This window comes from Odontesthes bonariensis, chromosome 21 (assembly GCF_027942865.1).
Source record: "Odontesthes bonariensis isolate fOdoBon6 chromosome 21, fOdoBon6.hap1, whole genome shotgun sequence".
In the NCBI taxonomy this organism is placed as follows: domain Eukaryota; kingdom Metazoa; phylum Chordata; class Actinopteri; order Atheriniformes; family Atherinopsidae; genus Odontesthes; species Odontesthes bonariensis.
Window position 1 is genome coordinate 14,080,522 of NC_134526.1, and position 19,855 is coordinate 14,100,376.

Consider the following 19,855-nt stretch of genomic DNA (forward strand, 5'->3'; position numbering starts at 1 on the left):
ACTTCTGTAGAATCAATTTTTTTTTATTATTATTATTTGTTGAAAGAAATCTTGTAAATGCAAAGCTGATCAAAAAAAGTTGACGAATTTGTCAACACATTGATTACAATCTTTGTCTAAGATGTAAACCTTTTAATAAGCAAACAGCACAAACAATAAAGATGCAGTTTTTGAATGATCATTCTGGTCCTCGACTATTCTTCAGCAGGACATTCTGACTTCTTGATGGTTTTCTCTGAAGTCTGAGAGCCCAAAGACACTTTACATGCATAAACCTTATTCATGCTCCAGTCTGATTTCTGGATGGTCAGAGAGCTGCTGATTTGGAAAGTCTGGTCTGGTCTCTGAACAGCGGTGCTGGTAGAGATCCCACTGCTCACTGGATTCCCACCAACCAACCAGGTCACATCTGCAAAAGGTACAGACTGACTGGACAGACAGACCAGAGTGGCTTTGTTGGACTGGAGCTCAGCACTGGATGGAGGGAAGACAGTCAGGACAGGAGCAGAGAGGCTGGAGCCTGAAAATACATAGAGGACATAGTCAAATAACTGCAGGATCAAATCAGTCACCGTTAATGGTTCAGCTGTTAAAAATAGATTTTTAAAACATGATAAAATCACACTCAAAATAATATACGATTCAGTCCAATTTATTAATTGAGACTGACAGTAAACAATTTTTTTTCCTCCCAAAAATTCAAGAATATTTATTCTAAGCAAATCTGTTCTCAAACTAAAGAAGAAGATGATAATATATATAGTTTTTTTCACTGGTCTTCCTACATTATCTGACTTTCCTCCATTTCCAAAACAATCAAAACAATGGCAACAAACTAATTCAAATATAAATTGGATAGCTATAAACAAATTGTACATATTATTGGCGCTGCGATGTAAAACACCAGAATAATGCGCAGTATAAAAAAAACATATAGATGTTTTAGCAAAAGAAACATTTTTACAAGTTGCTACAATTTATAAGAACCTGATTGTAAATGTGTAACAGTATTATTTTAAATGTTATCACTTGCAGCATTTACCATGAAGACAGCTTAGTTATAAAGCTACTCACATAATAATAAAGAGAAATATATTATTCACCAAATAATATGGTAAATGCTTCAAATATGATCTAACATAGAATCATCTGTAATTCCTTTCCACCATCTACAGCACAGCTTGCTTCTCCATCAAAGCTGTCATGAAAATCACAAACAATAGCTCTAAACTCAAACACATGAAACGTCTTAATACAAGAATTAGAAATAGCTAGAAATGAACAGAATGAAAATGAAAAATAAAACAGATTATCTGTCTTATCAAATGATCAATTGATAAGAACTTACTTGTCACAGTCAGCTTGGTGCCTTGTCCGAATACCACAGTGATTCAGTTTGTATACATGGCTGTACAAAAACCTCCTGACTCTCACGGGTGAGGGGAGTGGAACTGAAACACTGTGAGAGCAACTTTCACTGTCAACATCTCATTCACTCCAACAGTCTGCCTTCATTCAAAAACGAGATTTGAGGCCAGATTCATGTCAATATTTTGAAAGTTAAAAATATTCTCAACAAAGACACAATGTAAATTGATAATAAATAAATCCAATGGACTAATTAAACATCAATTGTTCCTCCATGTCAGATAAATAATTACAGATGACTCGTATTGGTGAACTTGTCATATGTGCTTTGTGTTCTCTGTTTAATTCACAAAGCACAAAATGTATGGCTCTATGGATAAATGATAAAAATCCTAATAATAACAACTGTAAAACTAATAACGAAAAATGTATTTCTTTAATAAGAATAATTCTAACAATAATTGGGCAGCATTGTGGTCAGCACTGTCACCTCACAGCAACAGGGTTCATGGTTCAAATCTCAGCTGAGGCCTTTCTATGTGGAGTTTGGATGTTCACCCCATATATGTGTGGCTTCTCTCCGGGTACTACGGCTTCCTCCCACCAACCAAAAATATGCATGTTAGATTAATTGGTCTTTAAAAAATTGTCCCCAGGAGTGAGTCTGAGCGGGCGTATGGTTGTCTGCCTTGTTTGTCTGAGGGTCAGAGGGTCCACAGCATGTTGACAGTTTGTGGTATAAATGTCCCCTACTGTCCAGCTGAGAGATGAGCCACAAAGGAAAAAAATAACTTGGGGAAGGAGGAGGAGAGACACAATGTTCATTCATAAATCAATGCTCCAAGAATTTGAGTTATCACAAAGAAATGTGTATCATTTCAAATTGTGAATGTATTGTTCAGAAAAACATATATTTGAGTGATTTCTTGGAACATTTTTAGATTTTTTAAAGCCATCTGTTTCAATATATTTTCACTTTGATGTATTAGAGACTGATCCCACTGGACCCTGTTATGGGCCCCACAGGTTGAAAATAAGTCCAGTAAAAAGAGTGATATCATAAACAGAGTGTGGTGATGATGCAAAGGGTCATGTTCAAGTTTTTAACCTTAAGTCAGATTATTCAATGAGTTTAATGGAATGATTTTGATGGAAACATTTGAACCAATTTCAAGAATTTGGATAATTTAGCATTTTCATTTTGTCATCAATCAACTAAATGTCAAAGACTACATTTTTATTTTGGTGAATGTTAAAATCTTTCCTTACCAGTTTCTTTTTTCTTTTTTTTATGTGTTAAACATAACATGATATCATGTTGGGAAAAGATCCGAGTTATTCAAACTGACTATAAACACATGTTTTCTATAGAGTTCATAATTCTGTGTTTGAGTGTTTCACATTTACTGATTTGAAATCTTTGAATAATGAGATTAGGAATTCCACACATGAATGGTAAATGTGGAGAAGTTACAGAAAACACTGACTGGTGGCTTAACTTGCAGTGTACAGGCAGAACAAAAAGCAGAAGTGTTAGTGAAGAGGTTTTTGTTACAGTGTAAATCACTGTGATACATGCTCATTAACAGAGCTGTCCCATGTGTGGCAGTAATACACTGCAGAGTCTCCTTCTTCCACATTGTTGATTATCAAACGATAATCAGATGTTGACTGATGAGTTGATGTGAATTTGGGAGAGGAGAAACCAGAGCCGTATTTTGGAGAACTCCATTCATGATAATATCTTAGCACAAACTGAGGAACTTCTCCTGGAATCTGTTTATACCAGCGAGCACTGCTATCAGTAACAGTGCCCAGGTTACAGTCCATGGTGGCTGTCTCTCCTTTCCTCACTGTTGCAACAGGCTTCTGTGTCACCACCGTCACACCACTCACACCTGGAAACAACAAGATAGCATTAAGTCAAGAGAAACACACAGACTGATGAATCCAACATGAGGTCAGATCTGCAGTAAGTCAGCCTCCTCACATGTTAGAGCAGCGATGAGAGAGCAGAGGGTCCCCAGCATGTTGTCAGTGTGTGCTGAGAATGGTCTGGAACTTGGAAAGTGGCCTTACTGCTGACAGATGAGAGGGTTTAGATGATGAGGAGAGGAGGTGCTGGAGGAGCTATTTAATACAGGACTGAAAGTGAGAGGGACTGACAGGAGGAGGAGCTTTGAGGGTTGCTAACATGGGGTGTAAATGTGCAGAGAATGGGCAAAAGACAATCACTAATGTTTAAGTAATTAGTCATAACTCAGTTAGTTTAGAGTTCATCAGAAGAGGAAGTCAGTATCATCAGTTTGAATGCATTCATTAACTAATAATTTCCTAATGATTAATTAATATAGGCTATCCCAATTTTTTTCTTGAAAGTCTTCAATATTTCGAGTCTATTTCAAACTATCTTGTTGTTGTTTTCTCATAACTATCAGTTAGTTCCTACTTTGTCATTTATGAACCTTATAATAAAGTTTTACCAAATTCATACATGCAAGATTCAGGATTTCTGAATCACGTTACATTCTTTAATTGTGGATATTTTTTGATTCAAATGAGTATCAGAGAAGTTGACCTAAGTTTTATTAAATTAGTTTAACACAGTGGGTTTCTTCCATCAAATTTATAGAAATAACATCAATTACAGATTGATGTTATAGAAATGAATTAACAGGACAGTGGTCCTAAGAGTCTGAATAAGGGCCGCTGGACTTGGATGTTAAAGATGTTTCCCCGCTCATCCAGAAGCCTACATCAGGTCTAAACTACTTGGTGGGGAGAATTGGCCGATAAAAGAGGGGCCGTTCACACTTGTCAGGTTGTTATGATCAAATGTGTGTCACTGATCCACCTGATCAATGTGGGGGTCGTTTAAATGATTTTCATCTGTGAGTTGTTTTCCTGTCTGAACGAACAAGTTTGGGGTCCAACGTGTGAATGCTTGTGCTAAGATGCTAAGACCATCCCCTCTCTTCAAAGATGTTTTTTACAGTTTAACATAGATGGTTTTTCCTTGATTCCTCTCTTAAACCATCTGTCTATCTGTCCGGAATGTGTACATTACTTTCCTCAAAAGATGTCCCTTCTTCTCCCATGTCCTTACATCCTCAGGAGAAGGGACACCCTTTTGAGGACAGTAATGTACGCATTTTGGAGAGAGAAGATGGTTCTACAGAAGGAAGCGATCTATCTAAAACTGACAAAGAACTCTGATGACTGAGAATCTACACAAACAACAGAATAGTAATAATAGTAATAATAGTTGTGTACCTCTAATGAATCTGTCTCATAGACTGGCTATCTTATGCTTTGACAGAACTTGTAAAAATATCACAATCAAACCAAATAAAACTGAGAATCCTTGAGTTTTGAATTTATGAAAACTTTGAAGTAAAACATGATGAGTTGGAGTTATCTTTTTATAGAGGTGCTTCGTTTTCTCATTCTTTTGTGCATGGGAGTTTTTAGAAAGAAACAAAGAGTGTTGCATAGCAAGCATAGTGTTTACAATGCTTTTGTTTTTGGTCCATTTTATTCCGTGTTTAACCATTTCACATGTTTGTTACATATGTTATTTATGACATATATTTTCTTTTACTATTATTATATTGACATATGTCCAATATATAGTAAATTACATATAGGCAAATTAAATTACTAAAACTGTATTAATATTAGAATTCTGTTTAAACCAAAGTTTAAAAGGATTTTTTTAAGAGACTCACAACTTATCATTAACATCAATCTCAAATTCAGCATTAGGGGGTTTCCTTTTCTTTTCTTTTCTTTTACTTTTGTACGCCATAGATTAAGAAAGCAGAAGTACACAGCCAAGAAGTTTTTGTCACAGTGTGAATCACTGTGATACCCACTCTTTAGCAGAGTCATCCCATGTGCTACAATAATACACAGCAAAGTCTCCTGCCTCTGCCTGCTTAATAACAAACTGGTAATCTATGGCTGATGAGGACTTTGAGTTAAAACGGTCTGAAGAGAATCCTGTTCCAATGCTGGGTGAACTGTGAGAATGGTAAAATTTTAGAACATACTGAGGAGTCCCACCAGGCACCTGTTTGTACCAAAAGACATACTTGTTTTCATCTTTCTCAATGTTACAGTTGAGAACAACTTCTTGTCCTGTCGGTACTGTGTGAACAGCAGGCGACTGGGTCACCACTTTGGCTGCATCAACATCTGCCAATACACAGAAAAAGACAAGACAATTAAAATTTGAAGTTAAAGAATATAGAAAATAAAATGAATCTGAGGAGCAGCTTACATGTCAGAGAAGTGATGAGAGTGCAGACGGTCCACAGCATGTTGTCAGTTTGTGGCGTAAATGATCTTAACTGTTCAGTTGAGAGATGAGTAAAAGAAGTGAGAGGAGGAGAGACACTGAAGCTTATAAAGACAGAGAGAAGAAGAGAAGAGAAGGAGGGGGAGATCAACCGTTTTCATCAGGACAAGTGGGTTTTAACACAGTTATTCAAAACAGTTCAAACATACTAAGCACATTGAATCTCATGTTTCTTAATCTTTTACACTCCTCTGCCTCGCCTCCAGACCCCTTACTTGAGCCCTGTCACTTGTGAGTAAGTAGACATTTTACATAGATGTGTGGTCCATTTGGTGCTGGCGTTGACATGTTAACCCATTTAGGCCTAAGACGCCTGGAAAAGAATGCCTGTAAAACCTATGGGCGATTTCAGAAAGACCCCCTAAAACCTGAAGTTTTTCTGGAAATTCAGCAATTGCGCCCAAAGCTCCTCAGTAAAAATATGATTAAATGCCTGCAACGGTGTGGCATCTGCAGGTAAATCGACTTTCACCCCTGGTGTGCGGTTGAAATCTCTCCGTCGATTACGGTGGTAATTGTCAGTCTTCCACTCACATTCAAACCCTTCAAAATCATCCTCAAACATATGTGGTAGCCATAAATCTGCATCAATTGGGTCAGCACGTTCTTCAGCATCATCAAAGCCAAGAAACTCCTCACAATCGCTCCCTTCTGAAATATCTTCCCACTGAAAGTCCTCCATGCTTGTTCGATGAAACTTAACTTTTTTTTTTTTTTTTCTCGATGTAACTTAACTTCAAAACAATGACATGAGGAACATGACGACACTCTCACATGTCTATTATAATGCATTTCATTGGCGCAGAGGTCAATAATTGGTGCAAAACAACCTTATACAGGAAAAAGACGTGTACGCTTTCCTAAAGGTAGAAATGCGGCAATGCTTTCTCGGCCTCAATGGGTTAAAAATACACATATAAGTTATAGATTTCAAGGTTTGGAAAAAATAACATCCATGTTAGTTTGGAATAAGATACTGTACATCTCCTGACACGTGCCACTAGTTTAGAATATGCTACATTTAGGTGTATTTAATAGTGTTATCAAAAAACTCATGAGGTCGTTTGGTTTTTGAGGATTTTTTTGCCTTGGCTGCACAGGAGGAAGTTGAGCATATAAGGGTTATCTGATGTGCATGAGGCAAAAATCACCTAAACTCATAAGTGTGAGCTTGGATGGTTGTTTGTCTCATTTGTCTCTATCTAACCCTGTGATGGACTGTCAATCTGTCCAGGGTGTACCCAACTTTTTGCCAAATGACAGCTGGGATAGTCTCCAGCCCTAACACGACCCTGAGTTGAACTAAACGGGTATAGAAACTGGATAGATGGATAAATTGTTTGAAAAGAAACTTGTTATTTTGTGAAGAAATGACAAAAAGCAGTGACTGCTTCACTTTCAGTCCAGATGCACTAGCTGTGCAAAAAAAGCAAAAGTATTGATAGCAGGATGAGCTTTGATTGAGTATGAATAATGTGTGATATCCTTCCTTTTTCTTTTTTTTTTAGTAGTAAGACATGTGAATAATTTCAGGTTTAATGCTGTGTATTTCTTACTAGAATACTTACAATTATTTACTTCCAGGGTAAATCTATTTATATTTATTGAATCATCCCTAAATGTTAATGAGTTAGTCTCTTTTACCTACCAGTGTAGTAATATATACTGTTTTATTCTGCACCTTCTACTCTATCAAATATCCTTTGAATCAAATAATTAATTAAATTCAAGAAAAATTAAATACAAATATTTACAGGCAGGATTTTTTTCTGACCAAAGCTCATCATAAATAATTTGCTTTGATTACTCTTTTGTGTTGATTTCAGATTGTAAATAAAAACTAAATATATCATCCAGTATGCTGTACTTACTGGAAAACTGTTCGGCAAGCGTTTATTTTTTTTTTGTTTGTTGTATTCCTCTGACACTGGCTGCAGCTGCTGTTAAAAGCTATCATTATTCACTGGGTTGATAGTTTGTTCACCACTCTCCCATCCATAGGCCTATTCTCCATTTCACTGTGTCCTTGTTTTAGCGACATTTATGATGGAACAAATTTGAAACAAATTTGCCCCTTTATACCTTTTCAAGCTCGTCTGTTATACTTGCATTAGTGGGAGATGAAATTCTATTCTTTTAGACAATAAAAGGTAGTTTAGTGTACGATATATGGGCTCTGGAACAGCAACAGGCATACTGCCACTGATTTCTAAAGGATTAAGAAAGGGTAAGCATGTTTCCACTCCTACACTTGACATCAGACCACTTCATTTACATGGAGCTATAAATGTAGAGAGGGGGCCTGCAGCTGCATCCTGGGTGGACAGAGAGAGCTGAAGATATGTGATGCTTCACTGGTGGAGGATGAAAATTCTGTTTCATTTACACTTATTTTTTCAGGATTTTGAAATATGTCAGTTATTGCAGGTAGCTAAATTGATATAATGATATATGATGATATGATGTGAATGATAACAATTAAAAGGTAAATAATAGCAAGTCACTCATGAGTTTTGAATATATTTTCTTACCACTGAGTGGTAGAAATTGGATTAGAACTAAAGTACTGTAAATAAAAGAAATATATTCAAGGAACTGGAGCTTGTCAAGCAGTGTTCAAATGATCACTCAGTTTTCAGGATTCAATGAATTGTTATCCTATTCAGAGTCATGAAGTGCTTGAGTCTATCCCAGCTACCATCAGGCAAGAAGTACACTCACAAACAACTTGCAAGCTTACACTCATAGCACCAGATTCCCAAATGAACCATGTTTTTGAACTGTGATAAGCAAGAGTCTGCAAAGTGAACCCACTCACACACAGCAAATCCGTACAAACCTCATACACAAAGGCCTGAGCTTGGATTAGAACTGAGAACCTTCTCTCTGTGAGATGAAACGCCGACCAGAAATAAGAAATAATAAAGAATATTAGCATAAATTCCACTCATGATTGCAGTTGAATTCACCTCATAATTAGGCATGAAACAACAACAACTTCTGTAGAATCAATTATTTTTTTTATTATTATTTGTTGAAAGAAATCTTGTAAATGCAAAGCTGATCAAAAAAAGTTGACGAATTTGTCAACACATTGATTACAATCTTTTTCTAAGATGTAAAACTTTTAATAAGCAAACAGCACAAACAATAAAGATGCAGTTTTTGAATGATCATTGTTTTCCTCTACTATTCTTCGGCAGGACATTCTGACTTCTTGATGGTTTTCTCTGAAGTCTGAGAGCCCAAAGACACTTTACATGCATAAACCTTATTCATGCTCCAGTCTGATTTCTGGATGGTCAGAGAGCTGCTGATTTGGAAAGTCTGGTCTGGTCTCTGAACAGCGGTGCTGGTAGAGATCCCACTGCTCACTGGATTCCCACCAACCAACCAGGTCACATCTGCAAAAGGCACAGACTGACTGGACAGACAGACCAGAGTGGCTTTGTTGGACTGGAGCTCAGCACTGGATGGAGGGAAGACAGTCAGGACAGGAGCAGAGAGCCTGGAGCCTGAAAATACATAGAGGACATAATCAAATAACTGCAGGATCAAATCAGTCACCGTTAATGATTCAGCTGTTAAAAATAGATTTTTAAAACATGATAAAATCACACTCAAAGACATGCAAAATATCAACTCAAAATAACATACGATTCAGTCCTATTTGTTAGTTGAGACTGACAGTCAAACAACATTTTTTTTTCCTCCCAAAAATTCAAGAATATGTTTTTCAAGCAAATCTGTTCTCAAACTAAAGAAGAAGATGATAATATATATAGTTTTTTTCACTGGTATTCCTACATGTCTGACGTTTCTCCATTTTCAAAACAATCAAATCAATGGCAACAAACTAATTAAAATATAAATTGGATAGCTATAAACAAATTGTACATATTATTGACGCTGCGATGTAAAACACCAGAATAATGCGCAGTATAAAAAAAACATATTTTAGCAAAAGAAACATTTTTACAAGTTGCTACAATTTATAAGCACCTGATTGTAAATGTGTAACAGTATTATTTTAAATGTTATCACTTGCAGCATTTACCATGAAGACAGTTTAGTTATAAAGCTACTCACAAAATAATAAAGAGAAATATATTATTCACCAAATAATATGGTAAATGCCTCAAATATGATCTAACATAGAATCATCTGTAATTCCTGTCCACCAACTACAGCACAGCTTGCTTCTCCATCAAAGCTGTCATGAAAATCACAAACAATAGCTCTAAACTCAAACACATGAAACATTTTAATACAAGAATTAGAAATAGCTAGAAATGAACAGAATGAAAATGAAAAATAAAACAGGTTATCTGTCTTATCAAATGATCAATTGATAAGAACTTACTTGTCACAGTCAGCTTGGTGCCTTGTCCGAATACCACAGTGATTCAGTTTGTATACATGGCTGTACAAAAACCTCCTGACTCTCACGGGTGAGGGGAGTGGAACTGAAACACTGTGAGAGCAACTTTCACTGTCAACATCTCATTCACTCCAACAGTCTGCCTTCATTCAAAAACGAGATTTAAGGCCAGATTCATGTCAATATTTTGAAAGTTAAAAATATTCTCAACAAAGACATCATTTAAATTTGTAATGAATAAATCCTATGGACCAATTAAACATCAATTGTTCCTCCATGTCAGATAAATAATTACAGATGACTCATATTGGTGAACTTGTCAAATGTGCTTTGTGTTCTCTGTTTAATTCACAAAGCACAGAATGTATGGCTCTATGGATAAATGATAAAAATCCTAATATTAACAATTGTAAAACTAATAACGAAAAATGTATTTCTTTAATAAGAATAATTCTAACAATAATTGGGCAGCATTGTGGTCAGCACTGTCACCTCACAGCAACAGGGTTCATGGTTCAAATCTCAGCTGAGGCCTTTCTATGTGGAGTTTGGATGTTCACCCCATATATGTGTGGCTTCTCTCCGGGTACTCCGGCTTCCTCCCACCAACCAAAAATATGCATGTTAGATTAATTGGTCTTTAAAAAATTGTCCCCAGGAGTGAGTCTGAGCGTGCGTGTGGTTGTCTGCCTTGTTTGTCTGAGGGTCAGAGGGTCCACAGCATGTTGACAGTTTGTGGTATAAATGTCCCCTACTGTCCAGCTGAGAGATGAGCCACAAAGGAAAAAAATAACTTGGGGAAGGAGGAGGAGAGCCACAATGTTCATTCATAAATCAATGCTCCAAGAATTTGAGTTATCACAAAGAAATGTGTATCATTTCAAATTGTGAATGTATTGTTCAGAAAAACATATATTTGAGTGATTTCTTGGAACATCTTTAGATTTTTTAAAGCCATCTGTTCCAATGTTTATATGATATTTTCACTTTGATGTATTAGAGACTGATCCCACTGGACCCTGTTGTGGGCTCCTCAGGTTGAAAATAAGTCCAGTAAAAAGAGTGATATCATAAACAGAGTGTGGTGATGATGCAAAGGGTCATGTTCAAGTTTTTAACCTTAAGTCAGATTATTCAATGAGTTTAATGGAATGATTTTGATGGAAACATTTGAACCAATTTCAAGAATCTGGATAATTTAGCATTTTCATTTTGTCATCAATCAACTAAATTTGACATTTAGACTACATTTTTATTTTGGTGAATGTTGTAATCTTTCCTTACCAGTTTCTTTTTTCTTTTTTTTATGTGTTAAACATAACATGATATCATGTTGGGAAAAGATCCGAGTTATTCAAACTGACTATAAACACATGTTTTCTATAGATTTCATAATTCTGTGTTTGAGTGTTTCACATTTACTGATTTGAAATCTTTGAATAATGAGATTAGGAATTCCACACATGAATGGTAAATGTGGAGACGTTACAGAAAACACTGACTGGTGGCTTAACTTGCAGTGTACAGGCAGAACAAAAAGCAGAAGTGTCAGTGAAGAGGTTTTTGTTACAGTGTAAATCACTGTGATACATGCTCATTAACAGAGCTGTCCCATGTGTGGCAGTAATACACTGCAGAGTCTCCTTCTTCCACATTGTTGATTATCAAACGATAATCAGATGTTGACTGATGAGTTGATGTGAATTTGGGAGAGGAGAAACCAGAGCCGTATTTTGGAGAACTCCATTCATGATAAAATCTTAGCACATACTGAGGAACTCCTCCTGGAATCTGTTTATACCAGCGAGCACCACTTTTAGTAACAGTGCCCAGGTTACAGTCCATGGTGGCTGTCTCTCCTTTCCTCACTGTTGCAACAGGCTTCTGTGTCACCACCGTCACACCACTCACACCTGGAAACAACAAGATAGCATTAAGTCAAGAGAAACACACAGACTGATGAATCCAACATGAGGTCAGATCTGCAGTAAGTCAGCCTCCTCACATGTTAGAGCAGCGATGAGAGAGCAGAGGGTCCCCAGCATGTTGTCAGTGTGTGCAGAGAATGGTCTGGAACTTGGAAAGTGACCTTACTGCTGACAGATGAGAGGGTTTAGAGGATGAGGAGAGGAGGTGCTGGAGGAGCTATTTAATACAGGACTGAAAGTGAGAGGGACTGACAGGAGGAGGAGCTTTGAGGGTTGCTAACATGGGGTGTAAATGTGCAGAGAATGGGCAAAAGACAATCACTAATGTTTAAGTAATTAGTCATAACTCAGTTAGTTTAGAGTTCATCAGAAGAGGCAATCAGTATCATCAGTTTGAATGCATTCATTATCTAATAATTTCCTAATGATTAATTAATATAGGCTATAGAGTATGTTTCTCCTTTAAGAAGTACTTGGTAATTATCATCAAACTATCTTGTTGTTGTTTTCTCACAGACCTTGGTTCTGAGTAAATAATTAAGTTCTAGGTAACTATCAGTTAGTTCCTCAATTGTCTTTTGTGTCCTTACATAAGGAGAAGGGACACCCTTTTGAGGACAGTAATGTACGCATTCTGGAGAGAGAAGATGGTTCTACAGAAGGAAGCGATCTATCTAAAACTGATGAAGAACTCTGATGACTGAGAATCTATACAAACAACAGAATAGTAATAATAGTAATAATTGTTGTGTACCTCTAATGAATCTGTCTTATAGACTGGCTATCTTATGCTTTGACAGAACTTCACAATCAAACCAAATAAAATTGAGAATCCTTGAGTTTTGAATTTATGAAAACTTTGAAGTAAAACACGATGAGTTGGAGTTATCTTTTTGTAGAGGTGCTTCGTTTTCTCATTCTTTTGTGCATGGGAGTTTTTAGAAAGAAACAAAGAGTGTTGCATAGCAAGCATAGTGTTTACAATGCAGTTTATTTTTGGTCCATTTTAGAGCTCAGCATAGCCAAGTATTATCTTAATTCCATGTTTAACCATTTCATATGTTTGTTAAATATGCTATTTATGACATATATTTTCTTTTACTATTATTATATTGACATATGTCCAATATATAGTAAATTACATTTAGGCAAATTAAATTGCTAAAACTGTATTAATATTAGAATTCTGTTTAAACCAAAGTTTAAAGGGATTTTTTTAAGAGACTCACAATTTATCATTAATATCAATCTCAAATTCAGCATTAGGGGGTTTCCTTTTCTTTTCTTTTCTTTTACTTTTGTACGCCATAGATTAAGAAAGCAGAAGTACACAGCCAAGAAGTTTTTGTCACAGTGTGAATCACTGTGATACCCACTCTTTAGCAGAGTTATCCCATGTGCTACAATAATACACAGCAAAGTCTCCTGCCTCTGCCTGCTTAATAACAAACTGGTAATCTATGGCTGATGAGGACTTTGAGTTAAAACGGTCTGAAGAGAATCCTGTTCCAAAGCTGGGTGAACTGTGAGAATGGTAAAATTTTAGAACATACTGAGGAGTCCCACCAGGCACCTGTTTGTACCAAAAGACATACTGGCTTTCATCTTTCTCAATGTTACAGTTGAGAACAACTTCTTGTCCTGTCGGTACTGTGTGAACAGCAGGCGACTGGGTCACCACTTTGGCTGCATCAACATCTGCCAATACACAGAAAAAGACAAGTCAATTAAAATTTGAAGTTTAAAAATACAGAAAATGAAATGAATCTGAGGAGCAGCTTACATGTCAGAGAAGTGATGAGAGTGCAGACGGTCCACAGCATGTTGTCAGTTTGTGGCGTGAATGATCTTAACTGTTCAGTTGAGAGATGAGCAAAAGAAGTGAGAGGAGGAGAGACACTGAAGCTTATAAAGACAGAAGAGAAGAGAAGAGAAGAGAAGGAGGGGGAGATCAACCGTTTTCATCAGGAAAAGTGGGTTTTAACACAGTTATTCAAAACAGTTCAAACATACTAAGCACATTGAATCTCATGTTTCTTAATCTTTTACACTCCTCTGCCTCGCCTCCAGATCCCTTACTTGAGCCCTGTCACTTGTGAGTAAGTAGACATTTTATATAGATGTGTGGTCCATTTGGTGCTGGCGTTGACATGTTAAAAATGCACATATAAGTTATAGATTTCAAGGTTTGGAAAAAAAACACTCAGTATGGTTGTTTGGATCTAAGATACTGGACATCTCCTGACACGTGCCACTAATTTAGAATATGCTACATTTAGGTGTATTTAATAGTGTTATCAAAAAACTCACGAGGTTGTTTGGTTTTTGAGGACTTTTTGCCTTGGCTGCACAGGAGGAAGTTGAGCATATAAGGGTTATCTGATGTGCATGAGGCAAAAATCACCAAAACTCATTATGTGAAATACCTTTTCTAAAGCATTACATTAGCAGCTCATTTACCGTCAACAATGTATGTATGTGTGGGTTCTCTCCGGGTACTCCGACTTCCTCCCACCGCCCAAAAACATGCATGTCAGGTTAATTGATGACTCTAAATTGTCCATCGGAGTGAGCGTGAGCTTGGATGGTTGTTTGTCTCATTTGTCTCTATCTAACCCTGTGATGGACTGTCAGTCTGTCCAGGGTGTATCTAACCTTTTGCCAAATGACAGCTGGGATAGTCTCCAGCCCTAACACGACCCTGAGTTGAACTAAACAGGTATAGAAACTGGATGGATGGATAAATTGTTTGAAAAGAAACTTGTTATTTTGTGAAGAAATGACAAAAAGCAGTGACTACTTCACTTTCAGTCCAGATGCACTAGCTGTGCAAAAAAAGCAAAAGTATTGATAGCAGGATGAGCTTTGATTGAGTATGAATAATGTGTGATATCCTTCCTTTTTCTTTTTCTTTAGTCGTAAGACATGTGAATAATTTCAGATTTAATGCTGTGTATTTCTTTCTAGATTACTTACAATTATTTACTTCCAGGGTAAATCTATTTATATTTATTGAATCATCCCAAAATGTTAATGAGTTAGTCTCTTTTACCTACCAGTGTAGTAGTATATACTGTTTTATTCTGCACCTTCTGCTCTATCAAATATCCTTTGAATCAAATGATTAATTAAATTCAAGAAAAATTAAATACAAATATTTACAGGCAGGATTTCTTTCTGACCAAAGCTTATCATAAATAATTTGCTTTGATTACTCTATTGTGTTGATTTCAGATTGGAAATGCAAACTAAATATATCATCCAGTATGCTGTACTTACTGGAAATCTGTTCGGCAAGCGTTTATTTTTTTTGTTTGTTTTATTCCGCTGACACTGGCTGCAGCTGCTGTTAAAAGCTATCATTATTCACTGGGTTGATAGTTTGTTCACCACTCTCCCATCCATAGGCCTATTTCTCCATTTCATGGTGTCCTTGTTTTAGCGACATTTATGATGGAAATACACCAAAATCAGATGTCATACATTTTTGCAATGCTAAATCTCTGGTATGTCCAGCCATTGTGTGACCACTGGGATCGCAGAAAAGATCATTTGTGAAATGCTGCCACCCTGTGCTCGAATGTAAGCTTACACAGAAAGGACACATTTCTGCAATAACCATCACTACAGCTTCATTGTTTCAGTGAGCAACAGCCTTATGGTCTCTTTGTCTCTTTCCTCACTCTGATTACACCTGGTTCAGTGATCATCTTCCTGTCAGGAGCCCTTCTCTGGCGTCCCAGTGGAGTCCTCAAACCAAAGCTGGGGAAATGATCTGTCTGAGCCTCTGAGTCACAGTGAATCTGGCATCTTTAACATCTTCAAAAAAAGCCTTTAGCATTTGTGGTGAGCCTCCTATTCTATTTTTTTTTTAGAAAATAGAACCAGTCACATCATTAAAAGGGGAGGAAAGAATAAAAACAACTAAATATTTGAGTAATAATGATATTGAACTAAATGTAACCCAGCTTGAAAGGTTACTTGGAGATGTTCACATTAAGTGAGCTTCTATATGTTGGTACCATAGTCCAGAGCTTCTTCTTCTAAGGAAAGGGTCAATGACTTGAAGTTAAGTCTAACAAAAACCCTGTTTTGACCAAACAGGCTGAAACATTTCCACTTTTCTTTTGGCACTGTCTCTGCAGTGAGCTCATAGCAGTGTTTGCCTTGTGTGGATCGCAAGTACAGATCACATTACTGACTCTGACCGGTTTTGCTCATGTACAGAAGAAGTTACATAACACCTAATTTTGTGTGAGGGCCAGAAAAATGTTTTTTTTAGGCTGTGTGCACATTTCACCTCACTGACTCAAGTTGAGGCAAGAATCCTAATTGTGTTCTGCTGAATCATAACGCTCTGTGCAAAAGCCCCAAATTCTTTCTATTTTGCTTCCAAGCAGCCACATTTTCTTGTAAGCATTTAAAATGTCTTGAGCAACAATTCTCCAGACCTTGTTGTTGTTTTTTTTACATTGGCTGCTATGTAACTCATTTTCAGTCCATTTCTCAAACCTGACCATTTTCAGAGAAATGGGTTTTTGTTTTTGTTTTTTTGTTTGCTCATCAAGCCACTTAATATCAACTTATGTTTCAGCACAAAGAGGCCCCTAACTCAAGGGATAGACTGTGTTGTGTCTACACATAACAGACAACTGAGCAAAGATGTGTCCACAGATTGATGAATTTCACCCAGAGCTAAGACCTCAACATTGTTGAAGCAGTATAGGATCATCTTGACAGAAAATGGAGCAAAAGGCATCTAACATCCATAGAAGAGCTTTGATGTTAAGAAACTTGTAGAGCTATTCCTATAGTCTACTTCAAGAAATTACAAGAAAAATAGTCTGAGGGGGTTCAGACTGTCTTGAAGAATAAAGGTGGTCAATATGGACTTTCGGTGCTTGCAAAGAATATTTGTTTGGTACTCTGTTTTTGCTTTATATATTCTTTGTGTTTATTTTCTGCATCTATTTCCCTTTTTTATAGCATTATAAAGAGAAATTAAGAATGTGTAAGGACTTTTGCACAGTACTATATATTTACGGGAAATATATATTCACCCTTTGTCTTTAACAAACTTAAGAAGTTGAAATCTACAAAAATGAATAAAGAAGAGGTATCTAATTGTTGATAATATTGTTTATTTTTTGTGACTGTTGAATTCCTATATTAATTTGTAATTACTAGAGCTAAAAACTTATCATTTTACACATCAAGAGGGGAATTTTCTTTTGCAAATTGCATAACTTACACATATAAGACGTGAGGTCAGTGATTGACTCAGTGACAAGAAATGGAGCATCGCGGTAGTTCTGGCAGACCACGTAGTCAACGCGCTCTTTGCCTATTGGCTGACGCCGACCCAACCCCTATGGCTCCACAACCAGCTGCGCTCAATGGGTAATCAGCTCCTGCTCGCAATTGGATGCTGGCATTTGGGGCACTTCATTTAAACTTGGTTTGCTGTCACTGCTTTTTTTTGCTTTCTGCTTGCACCCACCACCTCCCCTGCTCCACCGATTTTTCATTGCCAACAATGTCATACTGTTGTTCATTGTTGCTTGCTCTGTTCTAGGGGGTTTGTTGCCTTTACAGCAAATGGAAGGCACTCCACCTGAGGATGCTGCTGTTCCCTGTCTGGCTTCCATGGAGCTCATGGAAAAGTCGGGAACTTCCTCCGATCAGAGCCATACCGCCAAACATAAATTGTATGCATTCAGAATAAGCTTCTGAAATTCATCTCTGTTTCTCGTCTCGTTTTGACGAGAGTGGTTCTGACAGAACTGATATTTAAGATTGTGTCCTCTTCTTTTACGGATAGCTGACTTATGACCGCTTTATTTACATGAAGCTATAAATCTATAGAGGAGGCCTGCAGGTGCATCCTGAGATGACAGAGAGGGAGGTGTAGAGGTTATGCTTCACTGACAGAGGATGAAAATTCAGTTCCATTTACACTCAAACTGTCTGGTTTGTCTGACCTTATAGATTTGTACCTTCTCGGAAAAATAAGTTGTTTCACAAAACATTTTCCCTCTAAAATTCTCACAAACCTTGAGAAATGAAAACTTGTTGTTTAAGATTGTGAAGTTGTTCTGAACAAGAGCAGTTTATGATGTCAGTTTATGAAATCTCCCCATTAAACAGCTCCATCTTAAAAAAGGTGTAAATAAACTGATGCATATGTAAAAATTATCAGATTCATTGATAATATATGCCATTGAGTTGTGAAAGCACATAGAGAGCAATCACAGAATCTTATTAATATAATACATGATTGTTCATCTGTTTGGTTTATTGGATAAGATGATAGTAGAACAATACTGATGAAGACTTGAATTACCTAAAAAAATAAGGAATTCTCAATCAAACGAGTCAAAAACAATATTAGTAAAACTAGATTACTGGACACAAAACCAGAAAATTATATTTCTCAGCTTTCTAAAATGAAAATTGCTGAAATATAGAATGCCCTCAACAATTATTTATGGATGGTCAAAATATTACGGTCATTTACAGGTTCTTCTCTGAAAGGCTGTCTGGTATTAAAGCTGATGTACAAAAGCACATCACCTGAAAAAGAATAGCTTAATGTTTTAAACAAGCACTTAAATCCCTTACAAAAGAACGTGTCACAGTCTACTAATGTGAATCAGAAATTCAAAATTGTTCTTATTGTTTGATCAGTTAAAAATAACTTGTCACAATCAGCTTGGTGCCTTGTCTGAATGCTACAGTGATTCAGTTTGTACACATGGCTCAATCTCTTATCAGCCTTTTAGGTCAATTATAACACTGTGAAATTCTACCCAAGAATTTTTATTCATTCTGTTTTAACATTTTGCAAACACACATTTCGGAATTTTCAGAAAATCATAGACATCAAAGGTCAACGTTGTGTTTTGCTGGGTCTTTTTCAGCTGTGTGTTGTCTTTCCACTTCTTGTGGGGCAAAGTGGGTTAAGCTGCCACAATGTTAACGTCCCCTCAACAAAATGTGCAGTTCTAAAAGCTTTAGTTAAAGTATTAATGGTCCTCGATGCTTCTTTGAGATAACTGTATCCCTCACTTTGAGGAAGCGGTCTCGGTTTAATAATGTAATAACATCAGTTTTATTGTCAATTGTTACTTTCTGATTTGATCCTGTCTTCTGTGAAGCACTATATCTAAAGATGTTTAACATCTAATCAGCTAATCCAGTGTTCATTCTTTTCTCCAGCGGCTGTTCATAATCAAATCAAGTTTTTCAGTGTTGGAGGAATTGCTTTAACTTTCAGAATAGTATTGTCACTACAGTCACAATAAGTGTCTATTCGTCATTATGTCTGTGACAGGAAGATTCACGCATACGTTTTTACTGTCCTGCATTCATGAGAAATGTTTTTTTTTGGTAAAAATCTTCCTTGATTGTGGAATCTTACTTATTTCTAACAAAATATATTACTGTACGTCAACTTGTTCTGCTGTAATCTTTATCAGGCCTACATTGTAAAAAGAAATAAAATGAACTGCGTTTAAAACTGTCATTTTTACTGGCCGCAGCCTTGGATACCAGATACCAGTAGTGGCAGGGCTGGTAGTTTGTTCTTTTGCTTTTTTTTCTGTCAAAGCCACCTTGTTCTTAAAATCTTAAGTGTATTAACATAGTGTTGGTAACAACTTCTTTACAAATGCAGCATATTCATACAAATGTAGAGTATGAAATGTAGAGTTGCACATAATGATATCTGTTTTTGATAATTGTGTGGGTACACAAATGAGACACACCACCGATAATAATGAATATATAAATCTTTAATGTTTATTATAAAGCAGATAA

The 19,855-nt window shown here is 36.5% G+C and overlaps 2 protein-coding genes across 2 annotated transcripts; both read right to left on the reverse strand.

Moving 5' to 3' along the window:
- Positions 1-188: 188 nt before the first annotated feature.
- On the reverse strand, positions 189-5,711 carry LOC142371519 (immunoglobulin lambda-1 light chain-like). The gene is made up of 4 exons (XM_075454199.1): positions 5,651-5,711; positions 5,236-5,565; positions 1,349-1,378; positions 189-520 (listed from the first exon to the last, which is right to left on the reverse strand). The coding sequence occupies exons 1-4, from the start codon at positions 5,688-5,690 to the stop codon at positions 195-197; spliced, it is 726 nt and encodes a 241-aa protein (XP_075310314.1). The 5' UTR covers positions 5,691-5,711; the 3' UTR covers positions 189-194.
- Positions 5,712-8,736: 3,025 nt separating this feature from the next.
- On the reverse strand, positions 8,737-12,217 carry LOC142371153 (immunoglobulin lambda-1 light chain-like). The gene is made up of 4 exons (XM_075453765.1): positions 12,115-12,217; positions 11,700-12,022; positions 10,092-10,125; positions 8,737-9,243 (listed from the first exon to the last, which is right to left on the reverse strand). The coding sequence occupies exons 1-4, from the start codon at positions 12,152-12,154 to the stop codon at positions 8,918-8,920; spliced, it is 723 nt and encodes a 240-aa protein (XP_075309880.1). The 5' UTR covers positions 12,155-12,217; the 3' UTR covers positions 8,737-8,917.
- Between the last annotated feature and the right edge of the window lie 7,638 nt (positions 12,218-19,855).

Coding starts and splice junctions, on each gene's coding strand:
- LOC142371519 (XM_075454199.1), bottom strand. CDS start 5,690: ATGCTGTGGACCGTCTGCACTCTCATCACTTCTCTGACAT. Junction 5,566..5,650: donor TCTCATCACTTCTCTGACAT/GTAAGCTGCTCC, acceptor GTGTATTGGCAG/ATGTTGATGCAGCCAAAGTG. Junction 1,379..5,235: donor CTCTGCTAAAGAGTGGGTAT/CACAGTGATTCA, acceptor TCACTGTGGTAT/TCGGACAAGGCACCAAGCTG.
- LOC142371153 (XM_075453765.1), bottom strand. CDS start 12,154: ATGCTGGGGACCCTCTGCTCTCTCATCGCTGCTCTAACAT. Junction 12,023..12,114: donor TCTCATCGCTGCTCTAACAT/GTGAGGAGGCTG, acceptor TGTTGTTTCCAG/GTGTGAGTGGTGTGACGGTG. Junction 9,244..10,091: donor CACCAAGCTGACTGTGACAA/GTAAGTTCTTAT, acceptor ATGTATTTTCAG/GCTCCAGGCTCTCTGCTCCT.